Raw genomic sequence first — 27,230 nt, forward strand, 5'->3', positions numbered from 1 at the left:
TTAGTAACACACAGAACATACGGGGCCCCTGAGGCAGGAACTGTCTGTGGGAGGATGGAGAATTCTCTTTCTAGAGCAGGGACCCTTGGACTTTGCTGGGCATGGGATCACCTGGAGAGATTGCTCCTAATACATGCTCCCAGGGATTGGGATGCATCAGGCCTGGAGTGAGGCCCCAGAAGCTGCATGTAGAACCACACATGCGTGTGCGTGCACACACACACACACACACACACACACGCACACTTCTGATACAGGTGTGCAGAGAGCCCATTTTGAAACCTTAGAATTTCTCAGCATCCTGTGAAATGGTGCCCACTTGAAGCACTTGTTAAAAAATACAGTTTCCTCTGGAGATTCCAATTCAGTGGGTCTGAGATGAAGACTACAAATTCGTATTTTTAACAAGCGTCCCAGCTAATTCTGACCCTCAGAGACATTTAGAAAATACTGGTAGAAGATTTTAAGAAAAGGTCATCCTCCTAGGTGATGCTATGGTCCGAATGTTTGCATTCCCCCCACCGACCCCACACACAAATTCATATGTTGAAATCTGAACCCCCAAGGTGAGGGTGTTAGGAGGCCTTTGGGAGGTGATCAGCTCATGAGGTCAGAACCCTCATGATTGAGATTAGTGCCTTTATAAAAGAAACTCTAGAGAGCTCCCTTCTCCCATGTAAAAGTTACAGCAAGAAAACCATTTATGGGGATGGCCCTCAGCAGACTCCGAATCTGCTGGCACCTTGATTTTGGGCTTCCTAGCCTCCAGAATGGTGAGAAATAAATTTCTCTTGTTTGTAAACCATCCAGTCCTGGGTATTTTTGTTAACAGCAGTCCAAAGAGACTAAGACGACCAGAGGGCAGTCTGGCTTTGAGGCAGGGGCTGGTCCAGTTGCCTGTTAGGGGTTCTGGAAAACCCCGGATTCCTAGGTCAGCCCCTAGGGGAGCAGATCTGGGGCCTACATTGGAAAAGGAATCCAGATTCTAATGTGAGGAGGCCAAAAGAAAATGTGCAGCTTTTCCTCACTGTCTGACGGCAGCTTTATGGAGAAACCTCCAATATCTGCTGCCTCGGGGAGAGATTAGGGAGATTTTGGTCCTGGAGGAATTGAGGAAGATGGGAAAATTCAACCGGTTCTTGGTCTGTCTCCATGGTTATTGGATCACTGAAGTGAACGCAGAGCCCACGCGACGAGTTTTCTGTTTTTGTGTGGTTTTGTCTTTGGAGGGTCGTTCTGCACGACCCTCGTCGCCCTTCTCCATCTCTATGGTGGGTTGCTGGCAACGGGTGGTTGTTAACAAGCCTGAGTTGGCAACATGCTGTGAAGATTCTGCGAGATGCTATGTGTGAGATAAAGGGACCACCGCCGCCGCCATCATGCATCGAGTGCTTGTAATGCGGCAGGCCCATGCTCATATGTTAAATGCATCATTTCACCTAAATTCTTAAAACGACTCATTGGAGTAGACATTGTTTTCACAACCATCATAATGCTTTACAAGGAGAATATTATGGCTCTTGAGCCTCCTTTTACAGAACTGGAATCAGGCTCAGAGAGGTGAAGCCACTTGCTCAACATCACACAGCAGTTCAGTGATGAGGACGGAGATCCATCCAGCCTAGCCTACATGGTTCCAAGGCCAGTGCTTTGAGGTCACAAAATCTCATCTTATAGATGAGGAAAGGTTTAGAGGAAGGCTAAGTCGACCTGTTCTAGCTTTTGGATGTGTGTCAGTCTGACTCCAATGCCAGCGTCCGTGCCGTGGGTTCTTACAAAGGTGGGAGACTCATGGAGCTACGCTGGTAAATCAGGAACAGCAGCCAGGGCTCGGAGGGCCAACACTGTCTCGGGATGCCTCCACATGCCACCCTCCGAGCCGCCCCATGCAAGTCGAGGCAGCAGCAGCAGAAATTCGTCATCAGCAAGCAGCGGTGGGTGTGATACACGAGCAAGGGCTCGGTGAACTGTAATTACGGTAATAACAATAACCCATAAGTCATAACCGGCCTCCCCGTAGGCTGGAAGCGATGAAGAAGCTCTTCTAGAGCATCATTTATTTTCAGGAAGTAATTAGCTGACTCAGAGGGTATGTACTTGGGAAGGAAACTCCAGCTCCAGCTGGCATGGTCTCTGAGGCTGTTCGAGGCCAGAAATCCTGTGGATAAGCCTCCCTACCGTAAGGAGGACCCTTCAGGTTCCAATCTGACGCCATGAGCCGATCACCTGGGTCACCGACTTGACACTTCTGAGGATCTTTGTTGTTCTTAGGAAAGAAACCAGAATCCTGGAGGTGGTCTTCAAGGTCCCTGGACAGACTCGTGCCTCTCTCCACCTCTTTCTGGCCGCATTTAGTTTCCTTGAAGGTGCCATGGTGCCTTGTGAATGCGTTTGCCCATGTGCTGCCTGAAATGTTCACCTGCCCCGTGTTGGCTGCGAGTCACAGTCTCTTCCTCGGAGGAAACTTCTCTGATCCCCATCCCTGTCCCTGTCCCAGACTAGATGAGGTTCTCCTATTATTCATTCTTTTAGGTCTGAGCTTTCCTTTTATAAGGCTTCCTGCAATAATTAGTACCAGGTTCCATACATATTCATAACCATTCAGTAAATGAGTGGACAAATGCTGTTACAATTCCTGGGAAGCAGAGTAGCGTGGTGGTTAAGAGGATGATTTTTGGAATTAGAAGGATCTACATTCAAGTTGTGCCCTTACCATTCATTAGTGGGTGACCTTGGACAAGTTGCTTAGCCTCTCTGAGCCCCATTTTCTCATTTGTAAGATAAAGATAATAGTATCTTCCTCAGAGGGTTGTTGTAAGATCCCAGGGAGGTGAGACACAAGGACAAAGTATATGACTCAGTGCCTGTCACGGAGAAAAACGTTCAGTAACGTGGAACTGCTATGGCTAATGTTATCACTGCTATTCTGACATCCTTTATTTGCCCCGGGGGTCAAGAGAACATACCTGGGTGCTTTCCTTTGCATCCCATTTTCCAACATGATTGTCCTTCGGGCATCTTCCCGAACCATTTCCAGCAGCTTCTGCAAATCTGATGGGAACATGAGAGGTCATTGTCCAGAAGGCAGGTGGGGCTGGTATCCCTCAGCTCCTGCGTGTGGTGAGCTGGAGAGGGACAGATCAAGGTGTAGACAGCCAATACTGGTTGGCATGTTGTATGGCAGATATCACTTCCCTGCTTAAAACCAGCGACTTGTCATTTTCCCTTTGGATAACACCTGCCTTCCTCCCTGTGGCCTCTGAGGCTTTGCAGGATCTGGCTGCTTATTTTCTCTCCTGCCTCCCCTCTCACTCGCCTCCCTGACCTTAAACTCTAGTGTAGCCAGAGAGAACAGTTTCCAATTCTGGGAAGAAATCATCTTGCTTGGGAAACCCTTCCTGATCCCATGCACCTGAAGTTCCAACCTGGTGATCCACAGGCTGAATCTAACTCACTCGTGTTTCGTTTGATTTGCCATAGATGCTAACCTTTTAAAATTGGAAGGTTTCCTGTAAAAATCCAGACCTTCTGCTTTCCTGGAAAAGACTCCGAGATGGGGCTCATTCTTGCTGCGCGCGGAAGGGTGGACTTCGGGACGGTGCGCATGCTCCGGCCGCTCCCCCCACCTCCCCCGCCCCCGCAATGCTCTCGCCCTCCTCCTTGCGCTAGGTGACTTCTCCTTGCGTACTTAACATTGTTGCTTTTTTACCTAGTGCAGAAATACATCTTTGTGCCTGACTGTTACGGGTTGAAGCGTGTCTTCCCAAAAGACACGTGGGTGTCCTAATCTCCCAGTATTTCAGAATGTGAAGTATTCACATTCTTGTTTGGAAATGGAGACGTCGTGGATGTGGTTAAGATGAAGTCATACTGCCATGGAGTGGGGCCTTGATCCAATATGACTGGTGTCCTTATAACAAGAGGGGACAGACACTCAGGGAGAGGATGACCCGTGATGACAGAGGCAGATGGACTGACGGTGCAGCTAGAGCCAAGTGCCCGAGGGTCGCCAGTTACTACCAGGAGCTAGGAGAGGCAGGGGAGGGCTCCCCACTCTAGGTTCCAGAGGAATCACAGCCCTGCCACACCTTGATTTTGGATTCCAGCCTCTAGAACTGCCTGAGACAATAAATTCCTGTTGTTTTCAGCCTCCCAGTTCATGGGACTGCATTACGGCAGCCCCAGGAAGCTAATACACTGATTTGAAAGTTGGAAAATGAAATAGACTTAGAGTAAGCTGTATGCTTCCAAAAAAGTGGGATGGTGGAAGTCCTACATATTTTATGTCGATACATGTTTGCAAGTACTTGGCACTGTGCTTGTCATGGAGGGGTCCCAGTCAGCACTTGCTGATTGCAGAAGTGAATGGTGAAGGAGAAGAGAAGAGGAGGGAAGGATCTGGGAGAACTTGAACTGGATTTGGGGTATCAGGGAAAGAGGACAGTGGCAGTGGGGATGCTTTGCACCCTTTGGTAGGTGCCCATCATCAATGCAAATGCAGGTCTCAAAAGCCATGCCTGCAGGAGTGAAACCCAGTGCTTCCCACCACCATTTGTATCCAGCCTTGTTTACGAATTCGGTCACTGGGTGCTAGGGCAAGGGTGCTGCCCCTTAATGATCCTGGAGCCCTGTAGGCTGTGATGAACACCAGCATTCAGCCATTTTCCACTCCACCTTCCTCATTCCCAAGTGTTGTATCTTCCTAGTCATTTGTGGGCATGATTCCAGTTGACCTGAATCTGGTCTTCATCATTGTCTCGTCACACCCACCACCCCTATATAGCACATCCCAGAATTCTTGGGGAGTGTCTAGAAGCCTATTAGTAAGGGAGCTGTGGCTGGTTCCTCCACTTTCTTCCTATCTCCTGGGAACCGAGGCGCAACATCTGACTGCTTCCCCATTCCTTCCTCCACCCATACTCAAGCCAGCCTAAGGGTAGGTGGATACCAGCAGATGGCCTTGGTGACCTGGCACATTGGGCAGCTCTCGTAGAGAATCACGAGGAAGGTTCCACATTCACTTAATGCACCAAAGGTTTTTCTTCCTGTTTATCAACAATACCTCTGGGCAGGTTGGCAGCCAGCTGAATCAAGCTCCCTCCATCATGTAGCTGAGGTTGGAGACCTATGAACTGAAATGAAGCCTGGGGACTCCGGAGGTCTACATCTACTCCTCAAGGCTACCTGGGAGCAGACACTTGTTTGCCGGGGGTGCAGATGTCACAAAATAAGGTTTCCCTGAGGAATAGGGCCCTATAATGGAGGCCCACACTCAGAAAAACCTGCTTGGTCCTCAGTTCCCAGAGCTATGGGGATGACATTATCCATTGTTTACATACAATGGCACCCTCTGTTTTCAAATTTCAAAAAAATTCTGACTTCCTTCCTCCATTTCTCATCCACAGCCAGTCCATAAATCTCACTCTTGAGTGACTAATCTTGTTTCTTCCTCTTTGGGGAAAAAACAGAGAAGGTCTTTTTGTTTTATAGGGTTGGGTTCCGGGGGAACGTTAGCTGCCATAGGAGCCATCTTTCTGAGCTTCTATTCAAATGTGTTTCTCCTCTAACAGTTCCAGGACTGGGAGCTTCAAGACTGGCAGGAGGAATGGCCTGGGCTTTGGTGTCTTGTGAATCCCTTCACCATTGATTTGGGGAGGGGATCAGTCCATGGAGAGGCCATAACCTGCTGTCCCCAGTGATTTGCCTCCACAAAGACTTCATTATGCAGCCAGCCTGGAAATTAGACCTTGGTTAAATGGTGTGTCTCTCAGAATAGGATTCATGAATTCAGAATAAATTTGAGGAGGTTTCAGAAGGCAGTGGAAGTCTGGGAAATTAATCTACTTTTGTCAAGGCTATGACAAATGGGAGGGAGGTTAAGGTATAAATAGAGGGGGAGGATGGGGAATTGAATGTAGAAAGACTTTCTCCCTGGGATGTAGGTCTCTGGTGGAAATGCATCTCCTGGTCATTGTGAACCTAGGGTGTGCTGGGCTGAGGGTGAATAAGATGTCATTGTTCCACACCAGCAGCGAGCTCATGTTCCTCTCCCCTGTCTTCCTTAGTGATAGAAATATGTGCATGTGTGTGTGCACGTGTGTGTGTATATCGGTGTGCATGCGTGTGTTTATGTTCTTGTGTGTGTGTGTGTGTGTGTGTGTGAGGGTAAGCATTTACTAGACCAATTGTCCAACATCTTTGCAGCCAAGTGTGCCTTTGGGATGAAATTCTGGACAATGAGGGTTTAGTAGAAATGTTTTATGAAGCTTCTGAGAAGACTGCAACCACTCAGCAGGGAGTGAGCACTTCTCTACGTCACCTACTTCCTTCTGCTTTCAGCCTAGCATGTGGCTGGGATGAGTGGCATTCCAGCCATTTTGATCATAAAGCCATGCTGAGCACAGTGGCAAAGAAAGACAGAAGGAAGCTGGGTTCCCGATGACCTCTGGGAGCCATACCAGCCATGGACTAGTCTTCTTTAATCTGTAAGAAAAATGGACTTTTATCTGTTTTAAGGCACTATTTTTCAGATCTTTTTGTATCCAGCCAAAAGGAGTTCCTACTTAATATGAGACACAGTTGTAAATTAAAATTTAAGTGCTCAATAAAAGCAAAATCAAAGTACTAAGAGAATTGAGAGGGGGGAACCCAGGAGTGTTAGGGAAGACCTCACAGTGGAGGGAACATTTGATCTGGGTCTTGATGGTTGAGTAAGAGTCCACCAAACTAAAGGGTCACAGGTGAAGGAACACTGCAGACAGTGACATGAAAGAATGTGCATTGTTTAAGAAGAGGAAAGCATTTTGGTGAGGTTGGAGTGTCTGGTGTAAGGTGTGAAGTGGTAAGAGCTGAGCCTATTATGAAAGCCCAGGACAAGATCAGAGGCGATGTCTTAGAGGCAATGGGGACTCTTGAAAGAATCTTAACAGCTGGGGAGCTCTATATCAGATTTAAAAAAAATATTTTATGTGTTTATATACTTATGTATTTATTTATTTAGAGAGGGAGTGGGGAGAGGGGCAGAAGAAGAGGGAGAGAAAGAATCCTAAGCAGATGCCCCACTGAGCATGGTGCCCAACAAGGGGCTCCAATTCATGATCCTAAGATCATGACCTGAGCTGAAATCAAGACTTGGAAGCTTCACCCGTTGAGCCACCGAGTTGCCTCACTTCCTTTTTTAAAAAAAGAGGCTGGGGGAAAGGACAGAAAAAGAGGGAGAGAGAGAATCTTAAGCAAGCTCCATGCCCACTGCAGAGCCCTATGTCAGGCTTAATGTCCGGACCCTGGGATCATGACCTAAACTGAAATCAAGAGTCAGACTCTTGCTTAACTGACTGAGCCACTCTAGTGCCCTTATATCAGATTTTTAATTCAGAAAGTTCTTTCTGGCTCAACAGGGAGAAGAGTGCATAGGCATGTGAGGGCAAGACAAGAAGACAAGGAGGCTGTAGCAGTCCACATGGGTGAGGGGACATGAGAATGTGGACCAGGGAAAAGAAGTGTTCCAAACTCAGGTACCTACAGGCGGCAGGCACCAGATGGTGACAGGAACTAGTGTAAGAAAAATCGAGTTTCCCTCTTGGTCTTTCATTTCCCACTTTTTCTAGAGACTTGGGTAAAGCATATAGATGAAGTGTGACTGTGACATAAGGGCCAGATTGCCTGGGTTCAAATTTTGGCCTCATCACTTAGGAGATGTGTGACTTTGGGCAAGTAATGTAATCTGTCTGTGCTACAATTTTCTCATCTAAAATAGGCGTAAAACTGTTGCGAGGATTCATTGAATTTATATGTAAATATATACATTTGTGTGTTTGTGTGTGTGTGTGTGTGTACACTTAGTATGTATATACTAGAAGCTAGAATAGTGCTTGATACATAAAAGTCTTCTTAAGTATTAACTATTGTACTGTTGTCATGGTGATCATTATCATCCTTATTCTCAGGAATACAGTGGGGCAAATGAGATAGTAAATGGCCATGCACTTGGCCAACTGGGAGCAGTGATTGGGGGTACTAGGGACTGATGGAGACTGGGGAAAACTAGCCAGCATGTGCCCCACCTAAGAAGAGCAACTCTAGGTAAACACTGTGCAGGGTCGAGGGTCCACTCTTGTCGCAGTGTTGCTATTGTTGTTGATTTTAATCTAAATTTTTATGTAAAATCTCTCAAATCTTAAAATATCATTCCCACTTTTTTTTTTTAACAAAGCCCTTGTGCATGAAACAAAACATAAGTGTCAGAAACTAGCTTACATGCCCCAGTTTTCTAAGATGAAGTAATGGAAATGCAGAGAGAAGGTTCAAAAGACTTTAGGCGATGGGACTGATGGGAGCAAGTCAGCTGGTTAGATGTGGAAGGGAGGCAGCCACTGGGGATGGCTCTGTGGTGTTTCGGGTGTCTGGAGAGATGGTGCCGTCCACCCCTCTGCTCATCACAGTCTCCTTCCCCCTCCGCTCCCTCCTTCGTTCTGCATTCCTGCTGCCACTGGTGCCGCTTCTGGACCAAGTCCGTTCTTGAAGCTGGGGACGCTTCTTACTTGCAAGGCTTTCAGGGTTAAAAGACACACAGCATGGATATGACACTAATGACCATACAGACACCTTTGAAAAGAAAACCGGATCCTGTAACTCCTGTACCGAAAGCCTTCCAGAGACTTCCTCTTACACTCAGAATCACTCTGAAGTCCTTACCTGACCCTACAAAGACGATACCCACTTTGACTCCTGCCTCCTTCCCTGGCTTCGTATCCTCAGATCTCAGCCTAAATGTCAGAGCTAAGAGGGGCTTTCCTGACCACTCTGGCTAGCCCCATTCCCACCACCAGTCTCTCTCTGGCCCATGTCTTGTTTTATGATCTTCTGATCACATATCATTTGCTTCTTCCTTCCCTTTTTTTAAAAAGATTTTATTTATTTATTTGACAGACAGCCATCACAAGTAGGCAGAGAGGCAGGCAGAGAGAGAGGGGGAAGCAGGATCCCCGCTGAGCAGAGAACCCGATGCGGGGCTCGATCCCAGGACCCTGAGATCATGACCTGAGCAGAAGGCAGAGGCTTTAACCCACTGAGCCACCTAGGCGCCCCTTCTTCTTCCTTTTAAAATGTAAGCTTGGGGAGGGCAGGAACTGTAATTCTCTGTTCAGGCACTCAGCAGCTGATCAGTAGATAGATTTTGAAATGAAAGAAGGTTCAAGATATCTGTAAGAGCCACACGTCTATGGAGGGTTGATCGTCGTGCCACTTGATCTTAGATAATCTGTTCAGCAAACAGCTTTTCAGGGCGTAGAGCCTTTCACGGTTGCCTGTCGATAAGGATGGGATTTGTTTCTCTTTGGTAGTCCTTGCTCTGAGTCCTGACCACTAACTGGGTTTTTGCCCTTTTGCCCATTTTTGGTTTTGATGATAAGGGTCTCAGTCAGGCTTTCTGGTCTACCTTCACCTCTGTTCAACCTCCTCAAATCTGTACCACACCCAGTCTTTTTCAGATCAGCCCAACACGGCCTTGGTTGTTGTGATGGGCATTCTAGGTGGTGTGAAAGAGCCCTGGCTAAGAAGGCAGGCCTCAGCTTGGGTGCCACTGAGGGGACACAGGAGATGTGGCCTTAAGGAAGAGATCCATGCACCAGAAAGCAATAATTTTGCACCAGCCAGCCTCTTTTATGATCCTTTCTTTTTTTTTTCCCCCTTCTACCTACTCTTTCTGCATAAATCCCTTCTTTTCCTATCTCCTTTGACTATAACTGCTCAAGCCAGAAAATTCGGAGAATAATTTTTTTTTTTTTTTTTTACATAACTTAGGGAATCTAGTTACAATTCTTTCTTTCTTTTTTTAAACATTGTATTTGGGGACACCTGAGTGGCTCAGTTGGTTAAACCGCTGCCTTCAGCTCAGGTCATGATCCCAGGGTCCTGGGATCGAGTCTCACATTGGGCTCCTTGCTCAGCAGGGAGCCTGCTTCTCTCTCTGCCTCTGCCTGCCACTCTGCCTACTTGTGCTCTCTCTGTCTCTCTGTCTCTCTGTCTCTCCGACAAATAAATAAATAAATGAAATCTTTAAAAAAATAAATAAAGATTGTATTTGAGAGAGAGAGAGAGAGAGAGCACGAGAGAGAGCAGGCACTCCCAGGGAGTAAGGGCAGAGAGAGAGGGAGAAGGAGGCTCCCCACTGAGCAGGGAGCCCATTGTTGGGCTTGATCCCAGGACCCTGGGATCATGACCTGAGCTAAAGGCTGATGCTTAATGGACTGAGCCATCTAGGTGCCCCTTAGTTATGCTTCTATCTAGTGGAAGTCCATAGGCTCCTCCTAAAAGAGCATGCAAAACTGTGCATATATGTGTGTATAAATTTTCTTCTGGGGAAAGGACCTATAGCTTTTAATGGATTTTCTAAAGAATCTGTGTCCCACAAATTGTGAACTACTGAAAAAACTTGTTCCAGAGTGGGGATGGGGGTTGGGGGTGGGGGTCACAGAGTGATACAACTTCCATACGTAATATGCTAGGAAAAGACAAATTCCTAGAGACAGGAAGTAGATTTATGATTGCCTGGGGTCGGGGGGTGGCAAAGGGGAGGGACTGCCAATGGATACGAGTTTTCGTTTAGCTTGACTGAAATGTTCTAAAATTATTTAGCTTGATTGAAATGTTCTAAAATTAGATTATGGTGAGAGTTACCCAACTCTGTAAATTGACTAACAGTCATTGAATTGCACCCTTAAAAAGAATGAATTTTATGGTATGCAAATTAGACCTCCATAAAGTTGTTTGAAAAAGTCAATACTGAATTTCAAAAACTCAGTATGAAAAAGATATGAGCTACCTCATTAATAATTTTGTATTGATTATGTGTTGAAATGACAATATTTTATATAAGTTGGGCCGAATGGAATATATTACTAAAATTTTAAAGAGAGCAATTGATGACCGTGGGCTGTCTCTCACAGAGAAATTGCTCAGAGTAATCCAAGTTAGAGGGTGTATTTCCGATATTCACTGGGGGGGAATCAAAAGGGACTGAGGAAATTGAACAGGGCTAGGGGGACCCCTGTGTCTCCTTTAACTAACTGAATGTGGGGGGGTTGAAGTTGGAGCAGGAGGGGTTCTTGATGTCTGGCTTCGAGGTAAAGAGTCAAGGCGGATTGGTCAGCTCTCGGGTAGGACTTACTGACATGGAGGGGTTCTTCATCAGGCTTGGTTGAGGATGATTCATTGTCCTCAATGTCCTTGCTGCCTGTTGCCTGGGTGATCACACTCGGGGGCTCATCTGAGCCGGGGTTCATGGAGATCATGCTGCTCTGGGGGGATGATCCCCCACTGGTCCGAGACAGACTGAGTGTGGAGCCTCGCCGGCTTGGTTTGCGGCTGGTGACGCGGAGTACAGGAATTTTGAATTTCTTGGTCTGAAGGAAAGAGGGAAGAGAGATCTCAGAAAGAAGGGAGGGAGAACAGGATGATGGAAAGAAGGAGAGGAGGAAGGAGGAGGGTGACTAGAAGGGAAAGAGGGAGGAAGGGAGACGGAAGAAAAAAGGGAGGCGAGAAGGAAGGGAACTAAGAAAGAAAAAAAAAGTAAAAACCTGGCTCTGAATGTGAATTTCTTTTGGTTCTTTCCAAACACCAGGACACATGTCCTGGGTCTGGGGTGACCCTCTGTCACAAATCAAGATAATGTAAAATGGGTTTTATCTGAAGCAAACACAATGGGACTAATTCTATTCAGTGAACACCATGGTTGACAAAGTAGTCACCTCAGGGGACCAAACACATATTCCAGTTATGTTACGAGGGACCAGAGGAGTTTTGGACTTTTTTTTTTTTTTTAAGATTTTTATTTATTTAGTTGATAGAGATCACAAGAAGGCAGAGAGGCAGGCAGAGAGAGAGAGGGGGAGGCAGGCTCCCTGCTGAGCAGAGAGCCCGATGCGGGGCTCGATCCCAGAACCCTGGGATCATGACCTGAGCCAAAAGCAGAGGCTTTAACCCGCTGAGCCACCCAGGCACCCCAAGAGTTGATTTTTTAAAACTACAGGAGGATGGGTCTCATTTCTTTAGCTACCTCTCGGTGGTTTGACCCCAAATTCCATGGATCAACTTCTTGTTCACCAAGTTGACACCAGGCCCTCAGAGAATGAGGATTTGTGTTTACTGGGGTCTTCTGAAGAGTACAAGATGGAGAAAATTCTAGACCTGACCTTTAGGGAAGTGGATGTGTCTGATAGGGTAGCGTTCTTTTCCGGGCAGGGAGAGGAGCCATGGTTGTGGTGGATGGAAGGGCTTAGATGACAAGTCCTAGAAGGTAATAAAGGGTAGATAAAGTCTTTTAAGGAGAATGCGAACTTTTGGGAGGAAAGGAATCAAAGAGGATGGGTTGTGTGCGTGCGCGCGCGTGTGTGTGTTCACACCACCATCTTGTATGACTGATATCACTTCAGAATGTACCGTGCCGGGTCATGTCGTCATTTAACTTATGAGCCAAGTCCTCTAGAGGGTTTCTCATTTTCCCAAGGTCACACAGCTAGCGAGGGGCAGAGCCAGGATTCCAGTCCAGGTCAGGCTAACACCAACGCTAATTATTATGCCTTGCTTAAAAATTCTTTCAGCAATGTCCTTTTCGGGGGCATTGAAAGTGCCCTTGGTCCCATGCTGATGATACTTTATGCCTTTGAAAATGCCAGGCTTACGGTGGGGCAGAGTAGGCCCTCAGCGGCTCCCCAGTCAGAGCTCACTAGAACCCTGGGCTGTGGTTTACACTCAATCAACAGGAACAGTTCTGTCTGAGAACATTTAAAAGGAAAGCTCTTGCAGGGCCGACTGAGGTCACCTTTTCGATCATAGTGTTTTGATACCCTCAGAAAGCAGAGAGGGAGAAGAGACAGCACCAAAGGCCGCACCCACCTCTCATAAATATCTAACGGGGTGGAGATAGTTGTCTCCAGCAGGATTCGTATCATGGAGTCCACTGCATGGGGTCAGAGGTAGAGGGTTTTTTTGTTTGTTTTTAAAATATTTTTATTTTTTATTTGTGAGAGAGCGAGTGAGCAAGCACAAGTAAGGGGAGGGGCAGAGAGAGAAAGACAAGCAAACTTCCCACTGAGCCCAACGTGGGGCTCGATCCCAGAACCCTGAGATCATGATCTGAACCGAAGTCAGACGCTTACCCAACTGAACCACCCAGGTGCCCCCAGAAGTAGTGTTTTGATTGGCTACCTTGTGGGGCCGTGATGGCAGGTCGAAACTTGGTGCCCTGCGAGAGGGGAGGGGTTTCCTGGTGGCACAGGGGAAGGACAAGGTGGGTTTACCCAGATCTCCAAGGGGGCATGTGGGCTACCAAATGACTGTGATAAAAAGCAAATGCCCAGAGTTGGCATGTTCTCTCCTTTGACGGATCAGGAGCTTGGTACAGGGTCCCCTTTGTCCTGACACCGCAGCTGGGGGTAATATGTGTATGTGGAAGTCTCCTCATCTGGTCTCCTCTGGCCCCATATGAATCCCCGACTCTGGAAACCAGACTCTAGCTCCCTGTCATTTTGAAGGCTCGGCACATCGTGTCCCGGGGAAGCCTGGAGTCTTGCAATGAGCACTGAACTCAGAGCCAGGGGACCTCAGGGGGACCTTGAGCAAGTTACCATCTTGCCCCAATTTCCTGGTCTAGCAAACAAAGAGGATGGGCTGGGATGGTCTCAGAAGAGCTTTCCATATCCAGAGCTCCGTGTGGATCTTCCTTGGGCTAGGATTTCATTTTGTGCTCCTAAAGTCGCCATTAATTAAAATTCAATTAACAACCTCAGCCAGGAAATCCAAAGTGAAGGGCTGACACTTTTGATTAATTGAGAGTGGCAGAAAAATAAAATGCTGGGGGATGATGTGACAGGCAGTTTCAGCATCTCGCTTGCCCTTTATTGAACTGACTCAGTCTGAATTAACTTAATTGACTTAAATCCCTATATGCTGTCTCTCTATTTTTTTATATTTCACTTAGGAGCAGTGTTAACTAGCTGCTGTGTTCTACCTCAGTAGGGACTGCTTTGGGGCAACAAAGGAAAAGATTTCCCTGAGAGATTCCTTACATTTTCTTAGAAGGAACAATTTCCAACTGGTGGCCCATGGGGAGACATGATTAACTGCCCAGAATTTTACAAATTGGGGAGATTTTTATATAACCACCTAGGTTATTGGTCTCTCTTGAAAACAGTAAGCCCTGGACTCCCATTCTCACGTGGCAAAGTGGCTAGAGCTGGACAGAAGTTCTTCCCTTTAGCTGTATAGGCCATTTGCCACAGACCTCGCCCCTCTCTATTGCATTAGACCCAGCCTGATTTTTTTTTCATTTACTCCATTTGCCCGGCTCTCGCGAGTGCTGTCTTGGCCCTGACAAGCTCTAAATGTACAGAAGAATTATTAGTTGCTGTGTGGAGTTGATTGGAGCTTTGCTTTCAAAGTCCTCATTTTGTAGGTGCAGAAACTGAAGTCAGAAGAGAGAAAAGGACTTATCTGAAGCCACCCAGTGAACTGGGTCACAGTGGCTAAGCTAGGTCTCCTGACTCTTAATCGAGTGCTCCCCCATCGTCAGAGTGGACCACGCTTTAGCCCCGAGTTTGATCTAGAAGCTTCCTGAGGAATTCAATTTTGTGAGAGTTCCAGTATGCTGATTTGCTGTGTCCCGTCCCTCAATTTTTGTTAGGAATATTCCTGGAGGACATTTTTTTTAAGGTTTGTGGCTTCTGCTGCTTTTTCTGTGCTTCTCTGGAGACAGAGGCACACAGTGTCTCCATAGCAACTTTCTGTGACAAAAACAAAGGCTTTTCCTTCTCAGATCTAGGCACACCCTGATGAAGGAGCAAGAAAATAATGACACTCCTCATGAGAGCAATTGTAGTTGTGACACCATGGAAAGCATGCATTTGATGAGCTCAGTGTTTAATAAACAGTGTTCAATGAAAGGCCCAGGATTCACTCTTGGCTCTGCCATGACTCAGCTGTGTGACTTCATGCAAATCACTTAACCTCTCTTAGCCCCAACTCCCTCCTCTCCCAACTGGTGATTAAAATAGTGTCCCCTGGGGTTAGTAAGAAGGCAGAGCTGGCTAATAGACCCCAAAGCACTTCTTTAGCATAGAACCCGGCACATGACAATTATGTTAAAAGGTGGTTTCTAAAAATTATAAGCAGTAATGCTCAGCATTTTAACATGTTCAGAGTGAGTTTTCATGTTGTTTCCTGAGGTTCTTTACTAATGTTATGAAGTAGGCGGGGATGAGCATTATACCCATGTTGTAGGTAAGGGCACAGGTGCAACAAACTACGTTTTCAACTACATTTGCCTCCCTACACTTGATCTCTTGTCATTATGATTTCATGGTGCTTGTTTGTTGGGTAGATGAGTTTAGGGTTACGAAGAGCTTCGAGTGAAAAGAATAGACTTCTTGATGTTCTCTTAGCGGTGACTGCGCCTTCTAGTGTGTAGAAAACCCTATCCGTTGAATTGCCCGTTTCTTATTTTCTGGCCAAGTTAAAGAGAGAGTGAGCTCGAGACAGAGAAATGACTGTTACTGATTTAAAAACGTGGGGGTGAGGTGAGTCCACTTCCGTCTGGTGATGTCTTATGGACCAGCGCCTCAGCCACCCCTCCCCTTCCTCACCAAGTGGCATCCAGCCAAATGTCATTTCTTCTATAATCCCCAGATAACTATTTTAATTAAAATTTACAAAAACTGCCCCAACAGCATGCGGTTCTGACTTCTCCCCGCTCAGAAAACCAACGAGAAAAAAATTCCCCTCAGAGAAAAGACGGGCAGAAACGCCTCCCACCCAAGTGGCGGCCGCGGCAGCCAGGCTGTCGCATGGCGTGCTGGCAGTTACCTTAGGCGCCGTGACGAAGTGCTCCCACCTCTGTCCCATGGACTTGTCCTTATTGATTTTTTTTATTGTGCTCTTGCTTCCACCCGGGTCCCTGAGTGAGAAACAGCTTAATGAGTTTTCCGTTCCCAGAGCCTCGGTTTACTACAAGTTCTTTTAGGAAATGCAATAAACGGAGGATGGATGGTGGCTGTTCTCTGTGATGGGCTTTTTTCTTTTCCCCCCACCCCCTGTGTGGATGAAGAAGTGAGAGGGACACCTTGCCATAGCTGGGTCTTGTCCGTGGAAATTGAGGGTAGGAGGGACCACTGCTTACACGGTGGGGTGAGGGAGGCAGAATGTGTTTGTATGCGATCTGCGTCTGTCTGCCTTTTGGACTTGGGTCCCCCCCCATCTCTCTTTTAAGATTTTATTTATTTGACAGACAGAGATCACAAGTAGGCAGAGAGGCAGGCGGGGGGCGGGGGGAAGCAGGTCTCCTGCTGAGCAGAGAGCCCGATGTCGATCCCAGGACCCTGGGATCATGACCTGAGCCAAAGGCAGAGGCTTTAACCCACTGAGCCACCCAGGCGCCCCAAGGACCTGTGTCCTCTCCAGCAGGTAGCAGGTCTACTCCAGGGCAGTTTCTCCTGGGAGTGAGCTGAAAAGCCCATTCATCTTTGCCTGCTCTGGTACCTAACAATCCCCCCACTAGGGATGTTCCCAAGTAACACAGAGGGTGGGTTACTGGGGGCGGGGGGACTGGGGACAGCCTGTGGGGTGGGTTCCATGGTGAAAATCACTGGTTTGGAGTGTACTGAACAGAACTCTGTATGATGTACGTGCAAGATGCTTTTGTGCATTCTCACTGAATCATCTCAATAAAACATTGCATTGTTGCCATCCCATTTTACAGATGAGAAAACACACTGGGTGGGGCGGGGGCAGGGCTCAAGTCACTCACCCAGATACAGATTTACAGTGAAACTAATGACCCTCACTTGAATGGGTTCCTCTGGAGCCTTGTACCTAATTTCTTTTTTTAAAATTTATTTTATTATTATTTTTTATTAGCATATAATGTATTATTGCTTCGGGGGTACAGGTCTGTGAATCATTTTCTGTTGTAATTTTATATTCTTTTTCTTAAAGCACTGCCCTCCCCCAATTAATTAAACTTCAGATACCCTAAATCCTGGATCTTCCCCTCATGGGTTGGGAAATTTCTCGGTATGAGACTGAGCCTCCAGCAGGTTTTGTTGGTGACATGCCTGTAATCCCTCATCTAAAACCCAAGGGACCTGATGTGTTGCCCTGTTGGTATTTTGGGAAAGGGTATACATACGTATACCATATGTTAACATAATCCTTCCAGTGGGGTCGGGGACAGCATCCTGGAACCAAACACAGTGATATATATATATTCATATATATATATATATATATATATATGAATATTTATACTAGGTGGGATAAAGAATGTAAACAGCTTCAGGTCAAATTGTGCCACCAAATCTAGTTTGGTTCACGTCAAGTTTTACTGTCAAATGGGTTATGGAAAAATTGAGTGTTCAGAGCCTTTTGGATTTTGCACTTGGTGCTATAGGGCAGTTGATAAGCAAGTGGGGAGACTCAGCATGTGCGCTTTCAAATCCCTATACCTACCTACTGATAGATTGACTGATCCATCCATCCCTCCATCCATCCCTTTTTTTATCTCCTTTTTCTCTTGCGAAAGGATTTTGGATGGCTGGGATCCTTCAGATCATTTAGCTGGCTGTCACTTAGCACAGAGCAGGGACATGAGGGAATGAGATGGCCAGACCAGACTCATGAAGGGACGCGTTGACAGGGCTGCTGAGTGCTGGGGAGATGCTCAGATATAGGAGGTAAAAGATACGGGAGCTAAAACTTGCCTCAGACTGGCTTCTTGTGGCACGGGGCTCTAGGTAGCAAAGTTGGAGGCTTTTGCCAGCCCAGACGTGGAGGGGGTCATGCTCTCGTGGATGGCAGGACTTCGCCGAGCATATAACAGCCTACGGCCACAATGCGAGCATCGCACACAGGCAAATGGGGAAGTCGGGCTGAGGAGGGGGGGTGAGAATGTGCCTCCAAGCTTTTTGTAAGACTTTATGTTTGATTACACAATAAAAAGCCTTCTGAATAATTAACAGTGAAGCTCATTTAATGTTGGTTCTGCCTGCTTCTCCCCTGAGTAATCAAATTAGGGAATATTTAAAATCCAGCCAGAGGAAGGACTAGCAATACACCAGTCCTATAAACAATATTTAAACTAGTGGCGCTTTTGAAGTCTGATTTAAGGCTCACCGACTGGAAGCTTTCGTGGTTCAGCTTTGGAGCATTTCTTTCAAGACCACAGGGCTTTTCAGCTTCTTCCCTTTGCTCACACAGCTCCTGCTGTGCCTCTAGCCTCCTTCTTGAAGTTCAAAAGCAACCCCCTTCCCCTTTTAAAATTAAATCGGGTCCCAGACAAGCTTTCAAAATCTTAAATATTCAAGCCCAATCGGGAAGATGGAGGTTTTCTGTTAACGCGTCCTAGATGACCCGAAATCCATTGCGACTTGAGGCAGCAGGTAAATGAGCTAAAAATACAGCAAGTCTCCCTGAGATCTTAAAATCGCCCTGCACCCTTGCTCATGCAAAGCCACTGATAAAGAAAGGGCCTGGTTAGACAGAATCGGTCTCTCTGATGCAAATAAACCAAAAAGGAAGCTCAGAGAGGGGCAGGAAAAGAAAGAAACTACCTGAGTTTCTTTGTCCACAGGGGGCCGAGTGCACACTTTGTCCAAGATGGACACGGCAAAGGGACGCTCCTCCCCAGGGCTTGGTGGGATAGTCATTAGTGCTGTTTACCAAGTAGTCCCGGATCTTTTGGGCTCCTTGGCATCAGGGGCAGCCCTGTGACTTGCTTTATTTAAAAATGCATGAGTGAAAGTGACATATGGCATCGAGAGTGGGTGCTTTAAGGGCTAGCCCTCAAGGCAGTTTCCTTTCTCTGTGTTGTTGATGGTGGAAGCTTGTATTGAGACAAGAACTCCTATCAGCCTGGGTCCTCGAGTGACTGAAATGAGCACAGCCCCGTGTCGATGATGGGTGGGGTGAGCAGGAAATGAACTTGGGTTGCACTAAGCTGCTGAGATTTTCGGGTTGTTCATTATGGCAGCTTAACTTAGTTTATCTAATTGGTGTCCCTGATGCACTGTTTGTGTGACCTTAGGCAAGTCTCTTTGAGCGAGAGAACCAAGAGAAGTAGCCTATGTTGGTGGTTAACAGCAGGTTTGAGAATCAGGTGGACTGGGTGTTAGAGTCCTGTGCCTGCCCTGCTGCTTCCGAGGTGTGTGTTTGTGTAAGCTATGTAGCCTCTCGAAGCCTCAGTGCTCTCATCTGTAAAATAGAGGGAATAATATTAGCTACGTCAGAGGCTTGGTGTGAGGATGGGGCAGGGCTTGTTAAGGGTTTGTGGGGGGTGTCTCATATAGAGAACTGAACACAGTTAAACTATGAACCATGTGCTTTTCGGACAGACAGGTTAGCGTGGCTTGGGGGAGGGGCTGATGGTGGGGAACAAGGCAGTAGGACAGATCTGTGGGGGAGAAGTGGCTATGATTTTCAGACCATAATTTCCCCCCTGCTGAAGCTTTCGGGGGAGGGGATCCTAGTTGCCAGAAATCAAGGGATGAAAGCGTGGAGCACTGTCGCATCTCATTTAACTGTACCCGCCAAGCACATTTTGTTCCTGGCGAGTCACTTGAAATGTCTCCCCGCAGTAGCAATCAGAGTCGTTTTCTCCAATAATTCCCTCCTTCTCTTTGCGAACTGTCATTTGGGGTAAAACACCTGCTTCTCAGAGCGGAAAGTCTGTTGGCTAGTTTAGAAGGCACTCGTGTGTCCACGACCGAGCTGGAAGGACAGAGCCAGCTGCCGATGGCACACCAGGGAGGGGACAGAGACCAAAGCTCCCGGGACCTCCCAAGCGGGTCGCCTCCCTTGTGGCAGGTGCTCCGATCATCCTGCCACGGTCCCCTACTCCCGCAGAGATGTCCTCTTGAGTAAAGCAGTGGAGGCACGATGCAATTAAGTCAGTGCAGAGAGGAGAGCAGGCTGAATCAGAGATTTCCCTCAAATGTCACCTCCTGAGTCTTTCCCAGACGACCCAATTTAAAAGTCACCCCCCACCTGCCACTGTCCTATCACCTCATCAATTTCTTCAGGACGCTTGATGCTACCTCAAAGCACCTTGATTACTGCATGTTTATTATCTGCTGCTCTCCCCATGTCGCCTAGAACAGACGCTCCAGAGAATAGGGATGTCTGCTCCCTTCTCTGCTCTATCCCCAATAGCGCCTGAAAACAGGTTTGAGGGAAATGAGCGTTTCTGGGGTTGGAGGGGTGCATGGGACAGAGGAAAAAAAAAAACCAACTTCAATATAATAATTGTTGTTTTGCATGTTGCTGGGAATGATACTGCATTCCCCCCCAACACCCCACCCTGAGATTGACAGTCTGGCAAATTAGAAGTTCTTACAGGAATTGGTTAATATGGTGATTAACTCCGCAGTCCTCCAAAGAGGTTTTGATATGGAGATTTGGTTCCCATATATTAACTTGACTACCAAAGCCATAAGTATGGAGTGGCCTTTTTTGTTGTTTAAAAGAAAACTGTATATGCACATATCATATTATCTTGGCAAGGGGCAGTCCCTTTTGTATCCTGGGGTCGCCTGGCAAATCCTACTTTGTGATGAGTTATTCTTTTCGTTTTTGGACACCACATTGTGCCCTAAATTAATTGGAAGACTTTCGGGCTTTCGCTGGGCACAGAGGAAACCGTCTCTTAGTGATTAAGCACATGTCCTCTGCTGCTGGGCTTACCTGAATTCCAGTCCTTAGCTTTTACGAGCCATGTGATTTTGAGCACGTTACTTAAGTTTCCCGTGCCTTGGGTTCCTCTTCTGTCGGAATGAGGCCAACTGGAGGAACGTACTCAGAGCAATGCTTGACGTGGGGAGCACTCAGAGCCAGCTGTTTCCATCAGGGCACAATTGTTAGATTTAGGTGCCTGTGTCCTATTTGGAACGTCAGAGTGTGGCTGCCTTTTAGCCATCCACGTTTTTCTAAAGGAACAGCAGGTTCTTTGTGCCTGGGTACCCTGGCCCTTGAGTGTCTGGACTCCCTTAATAAAAGTCAAGATCATACCCACCTGGACTCCCTAGTTAAGAGTGGCTGCAATGATGTCTCTCTAGGACAGACCTAGGAGTAGGACATAGATGATTTTGCTACCCAGGGGACAGCCCCTCACACCTTCACTCCATGCTGTATGCTGTGCCTTGCCCAGAAGGCGATTGGGGGGCTCTTTACTCTCCTGCCTGGCCAGGGGTCCTGCCACGTTCTTTCCCATGGGAACTAGGGAAGATGGCCGCAGGGGCTGGGGTTGAGCGGAACTGGGGAGGAGAGGTGCTCGCTTACACCTCATCTCCTCTGCTTCTCTGGTCACTCATTTCTAGTCATTCTTTGGAAAGTTAGTCTCTTAAAAAAAAAAAAAACAAACCAATACCGATATAAGTTCATAAGCCCTAATCCAATTCCAAAATCCAAAAGGTATTTAAAACCAGGACAAGTTTAATAAATGATTTGGCAGCAAAACATGACCTGAACTGATGGGAGGCTACCAATGACCTTTATTTATTTTTATTATGCACTTAGTGTAAATATTCATTTTTTCCCCCTGCCGAAATACTGTGTTGGATGATAGTCTGCTGCTTCAGTTCCCTCTGTGGGTGTGATGTTTTCTATGGTGTATGCCTCATATTGCCTTTCTAAAATGCCAAAAAAGAAAAAAAAAAAGCAATTCTGAAATTCAGGTGGTCCCAAAGGTTTAGATAAAGACTTGGGTAACTTTATATATAAAATAAGTCTTACTTTGGGAAATAGAGCCTTGCGTCTCTCAGAGAAGGGTAATTAGCACACTTGGTATTGAAAGCCCAGTTTCTGCTCTCTTGTGGACCCGCTCATCTTGTCAATTGAAATAAACTCTCCCTGCTAGCCATGGGATTAATGAGGATGCTGGGAAATGATAATGTGTTTGAATTGCCACATGATGAATTTGGGAAGGCCTCCCCCTCCCCCTCCCCCTCCCGATAAGGCACAGCCTCAGATGAAACTCAAAATGACATCCTAATCTGTCATCTGTCCATTCATCCAACCATCCACCAGTTCTAGCCAAATATGGGATCTTCCTGTAATTAACAAAGGTCATCTTCTGCTTGCAGCATGCTAGCCGCCAGTTAGTAAAAATTTTGTTGCCTGTAGAAAGCCCGTGTTGAGATATTGAACCACACCACTTCCTTGCTATAAAATCCATAAGGGGGCGGGGTTGGATCTGCAGCCATCATCATGCCCAATAGAAAAGAAACCTCTGGGATCTACAGGTCCCTGATGATGGATGTTTCCTTTTGGAAAGTGTATGGTAGGTGTTGGGGCTCAGGGTTTGTGTTTCAGATGTTCGGATAGCAGGAGATGCTGGCTGCTTGAGGGAGGAAACTCAGAACAGCACAGTCAGGAGGACTGGAAGTTTGGTATTACTCTGTTGGCATCATTCCCTGGATTGTTTGTCTTTGCAACCAGATTTTGGTTGACCTGGCTTAGCTTTCTTCCTGTCTCTATGTTTGTTCATTCTCCCTGTGAAAGGGGATCTCATCTGTTGCTAAAACTCTACTCAGAAGATACTTTCCTTGCCTGAAGTCTCAATGGCTTTGATAATCAAAGAGCCAACTGCTCTTGGAAATGGGGATTTTAATCTTGAAGAGCTTTCGTTCAGTGAGCCCTCACAGTGCTCCCAGTCACTGGGCTAAATGCTCCATGTTCTTTATCTTCTTCATGCTCACAATAACTCTTCTGAGGCAGGAGCCCATATGATGGATGAAGAAATAGAGGTCCAGAGATGTTAAGTGACCAAGGTCACATATCTACCAAGCAGCAGAGCCTGGACTCATCCAGGTCCATCTGATGCTCAAGCCCTTGCTCTTACTCCCTCTCAATTCATCTGGGCTTTAAAAAATGCATTTGAAGATTTAGAGACATTTGAGTTAAGATATCAGGATGAAACAACATAAACAGGAATAGGACATTAAACACAAGACAGCCCTCTCCTTTCTTGCTAACTAAAAAGACATTTTCTGGCACTTTCTAGGAAACCTAAGCCCTTGCTCAACCCCCACCCTCAGATTTATCTATTAAAAAAAAAATCAGGGATGCCTGGGTGGCTCAGTCGGTTAAGCCGTTGCCTTCGGCTCAGGTCATGATCCCAGGGTCCTGGGATGGTGTCCTGCGTCTGGCTCCTTGCTCAGCAGGGAGCCTGCTTCTCTCTCTGCCTCTGCCTGTAGCTCTGCCTGCTTGTGCTCTCTCTCTCTCCCTCTCTCTGACTAATAAATAAATAAATAAAATCTTTAAAAAAAATAAAATAAATTGATCCCCCAAAATGGTGTGCTGGAGTTGGCTTCTGCTGGCTCACAAGAACTGAACATGTGACCCTGTCCCCAGCCCCAGGGTCATGTTGGTAAGCCTGAAGTCAGCCATGGCTGGATGATGTCCATCGTGGAAACTGACATTGTTACACATCATGGGTTTTCCTTCTTGGAGAACTTTTCTGTTTATTAAACATTTATTAAACATGTACCAGCATACCATCAAACTAAAACCATCATCAGGAGCAAATGGTTCACTAGGAAAAAGCAAGCCCCAGCAAATACTCTGACTTCCCATGGGAATCTTTCTGGATGCATTTTTCTGTCAGGCGGAGGTCTGGTTCCTGTTGTGCTCTGACGGATCTCCGTGGATCCCTGATGGAATTCTGCCCTGGCAAGTCACAGGGAGAACCTCCATGACTCCCAGTGTGACCACCATGTCTTTTTTTGTTTCTTAACCGCAGGTGAGTTTTTGGTCATGTGCTGGGGACAGTTCTAAAACCAAGCAAAAGAAATAAAGAAAGATGCTTCTTTTTTTATCTTCTCAATCCAAATCCTACATTATATTCTTGCCTCAGTTTGGGAGAATGGATGCCCAAATGTTGGGAGGCCAAAGTGTTGCTGCTGGTAGCTCGGGGAGATGAAATGCTATTAGAAGTCTGCTGGCTGAGGGACTCTTTTCTTAGAATCTAAGCCATCAACTGTGGAAAAAAATTAGTTGTTGCCTTGACCCAGAAATCCCATTTCTCAGAATCTGGCCAACAGAGATATTTTCAACTGGATACAAATATGTGTATGAGGGTGTTCCATGCAGTACTACTTGAAATGGCCAACACTTGGAAACAACCTTAGTGTCCCCCTATAGAGAAATGATTATCTAAATTATGGTCCGCCCCGCCATAGACCGTGGATAACTATTTCTTTATGAGGGATGGTATTCTGTTAAAGGATGATGGAAACTGTCAAAAAAATGTAGGATCTTTGTATGTGCCATTATGGAAATATGTCCATGAGATATTTTATCTTATTTTTAAAGATTTATTTATTTATTTTAGAGAGAGAGTGAGCGAGTGAATGGGAGGAGGGGCAGAGGGAGGGAGAGAATCTTTTTTTTTTTTTTAAAGATTTTATTTATTTATTTGACAGACAGAGATCACAAGTAGGCAGAGAGGCAGGCAGAGAGAGAGAGATAGGAGGAAACAGACTCTCTGCTGAGCAGAGAGCCCGATGCGGGGCTCGATCCCAGGACCTGGGATCATGACCTGAGCTGAAGGCAGAGGCTTTAACCCACTGAGCCACCCAGGTGCCCCGGGAGGGAGAGAATCTCAAGCAGACTCCCCATTGTGTGTGGAGCCCTATGTGGGGCTCAGTCTCATAACCCTGAGATCATGACCTGAGCCAAATTCAAGAGTCAGATGCTTAACTGACCGAACTACCCAAGTGCCTCCATAAGATATTTTAAAGGGGGAAAAGTAGAAAAATGTTCAATATTCAGAACAATATTCAGGGTATGATGCAATTCTGTTAAGAAAAAAAGGGGGGTATACTTACATAGATTCATAAGGGGAAGGCATTAGGTCTACAAGGAGGAAGTTCATACCTCAGACCTTTAAAGGGGGCTTTTTCTAAGAATGAGTAATGTATGGGAAATGTCTTAAGCCTGTCATTTTCAAACAAATTCTTTGAGCCACATAGATATTTTGGAAATAACTGGGGTGTCTTGGTGGGAATGGGAGAGAGTTGGAGGGGCCCCAGTCCTCCAGGCCTCCCAACTTCCTGCTTTTACAGTTACATTTTAACAAATTCGTTTTACAGTATTGGGGTTTCCATTTAAAAAAAAAAAAGATTTCTGGTGCTTTAAAAAAAATAATAGGTGTGCCTGGCTGGCTCAGCGGGTTAAAGCCTCTGCCTTCGGCTCAGGTCATGATTCCAGGGTCCTGGGATCGAGCCCTGCATCGGGCGCTCTGCTCAGCAGGGAGCCTGCTTCCTCCTCTCTCTCTCTTTCTCTCTCTCTCTCTGCCTGCCTCTCTGCCTACTTGTGATCTCTGCCTGTTAAATAAATAAATAAAATCTTTTAAAAAAATAAATAAATAATAAAAAATAAAAACATAATAATAAAGGTTATAAACCAGAGCACCAAGGGAAACTACAGTTTTCAGTTCATCTCAACCCCAAACATGGAATCAGTTGGAGTTACTAGTCTATCAATAGATGCATGATTTATAGTTCTGGTTGCATTTGATGTTAGTTTATCTGGGCTCTGGTGCAAGGGCTGAATTAGAGCAGGGGGTAGGGTAGGGGTTTGGGAGGTGGGTGGAAAACACCCTTAGAAGGATGGAATTAATTAAGATTTGGGAAGAGAAGGAAGATTGAATTCAGCTGGGGGGTGGGCAGGGTGGTGAGAAAGAGGCCATTGTCAGTTTATTGGGGTGGGAGTTGAGGGGGTTCCCACTTATGGGGGAAGGGGAACTATTTTTCATCACTCAGCATGGGATTTTCACAGAGCAAATCTTATTCCTCAGGTTAGGGTCCCTTACCATTTAGCACCATTCTTGGAGGCCTCATGACTCTCCATAAAGAAGAGAGGCCTTATATGCCTGCCTGTTCCTCGTCCGCCCATGTGGGGGCAATGCAGCTCCTGCAACAGTGGCCTCGGGGCTTTTGTATGAACCCTCCCCTGAGAGGAGATGCACACCATTGGCTCTCATGAGCCCATATGACCTGTATGCCCTGTCTCTGAACTCACCCCTGTCTGGATCCTACAGAGCACATCAGGGATGTGTAACCCACCCACCAAAAACAGCAAAAGGAGGGGAAGAACAGATAAGAGGCCCGCCCCCATGACATAGTTTGCTGCTAGTATGGCAGGTTCAAGGGCTGAGACCTACTTTGGATTCCAGCAGGTGATCACGGGCTTCATGGTGTGGTGGGTGTGGTCGATAGTCAGGGCCTCCAGAAGCCAGTGGAGGGCACAGAGCTGGCGGAAGAGGGGCTCTCTGCAAAGACAGAGGTGGGATGGGGGAGCACAGCGGGATCCTGTTGGAACTATGTCCTTCACAATAATAGGCACAGAGACGTTGTGCTGGCTTTCCAGTTAGAGAGCTGTTGCTATGTTCCAGGCATGGTATTTCCCGTACCTCATCTCATCGAGCCTTTGCAGTGTGCCCACGAGGCATTCGTGGGCCCATGTTATAGATGAGGTATGTGAGGCTCAGCGGAGTGAAGGAACGTGTGGCAGTTTGCTGACTTGGCAGGTGACAGAACCATGATTTGATGGGAGACGACCATGTGCTGGTCATGGGGTGGGGAGATTTCTGTGTGGGACAGGAGAAATAATCGAGGGGTCCCCCAGCTAGAGGTCTTGATTCAGGCAAAGTGAGTAGGTTGAGGGACATTTATATCCTATAGGTATCTGCCTGTTCATCTGCTAAAAGTACAATAAATACACTAAGAGTGTCAAAGAGGGCTGGACACGCAAGGAAACTGGATTTATTATAATCTTCCTCCTCCCCCCAATCAACAGATGGACCCGTTGTTTTAAATTTATAGGTCCTTTGCCTGAAAATGTAGCTGGATGTTGAAGAAAACCACAATGAACGTATTATTTGAAAAGTAGCTGAAACCGTATATAAGCATACCTCACCTGTATTTTCTGATTTGGGGTGGCATCATGTATTACAGGGGCCAGGCATTGAGTAGGGCACCTTACACACTTTATTTAATTCTCCCAACAACCTGCAGGGGTATGAATCGTTGTCCACATTTTAAAGAAGAGGAAACTAAGGCTCGGAGAGATACCGTCACTTTGTAGTAAGTCACACAGCTTGTGGGTGACGGAGGAGGGATCTGAATATCTCATTCAGTGCTCCCAACAACCCCATAGGAAGGGTACTGTTACTGTGCCCTCTTTGC

The 27,230-nt window shown here is 46.6% G+C and overlaps 1 protein-coding gene across 1 annotated transcript in view; it reads right to left on the minus strand.

Annotated features, from left to right (window-relative positions):
* Positions 1–27,230, minus strand: part of CCDC60 (coiled-coil domain containing 60) — a 159,799-nt gene that overhangs the window by 10,377 nt on the left and 122,192 nt on the right. Inside the window, exons 5-8 of the mRNA XM_032876172.1 lie at positions 26,207–26,314; positions 15,859–15,949; positions 11,168–11,402; positions 2,967–3,051 (exon numbers count right to left, since the gene is read on the minus strand). Coding sequence (XP_032732063.1) covers positions 2,967–3,051; positions 11,168–11,402; positions 15,859–15,949; positions 26,207–26,314 — 519 coding nt within the window. The remainder of the gene's footprint in view (positions 1–2,966; positions 3,052–11,167; positions 11,403–15,858; positions 15,950–26,206; positions 26,315–27,230) is intronic.

This window comes from Lontra canadensis, unplaced genomic scaffold (assembly GCF_010015895.1).
Source record: "Lontra canadensis isolate GAN:19392208 unplaced genomic scaffold, GSC_riverotter_1.0 scaffold58, whole genome shotgun sequence".
Taxonomy (NCBI): Eukaryota; Metazoa; Chordata; class Mammalia; order Carnivora; family Mustelidae; genus Lontra; species Lontra canadensis.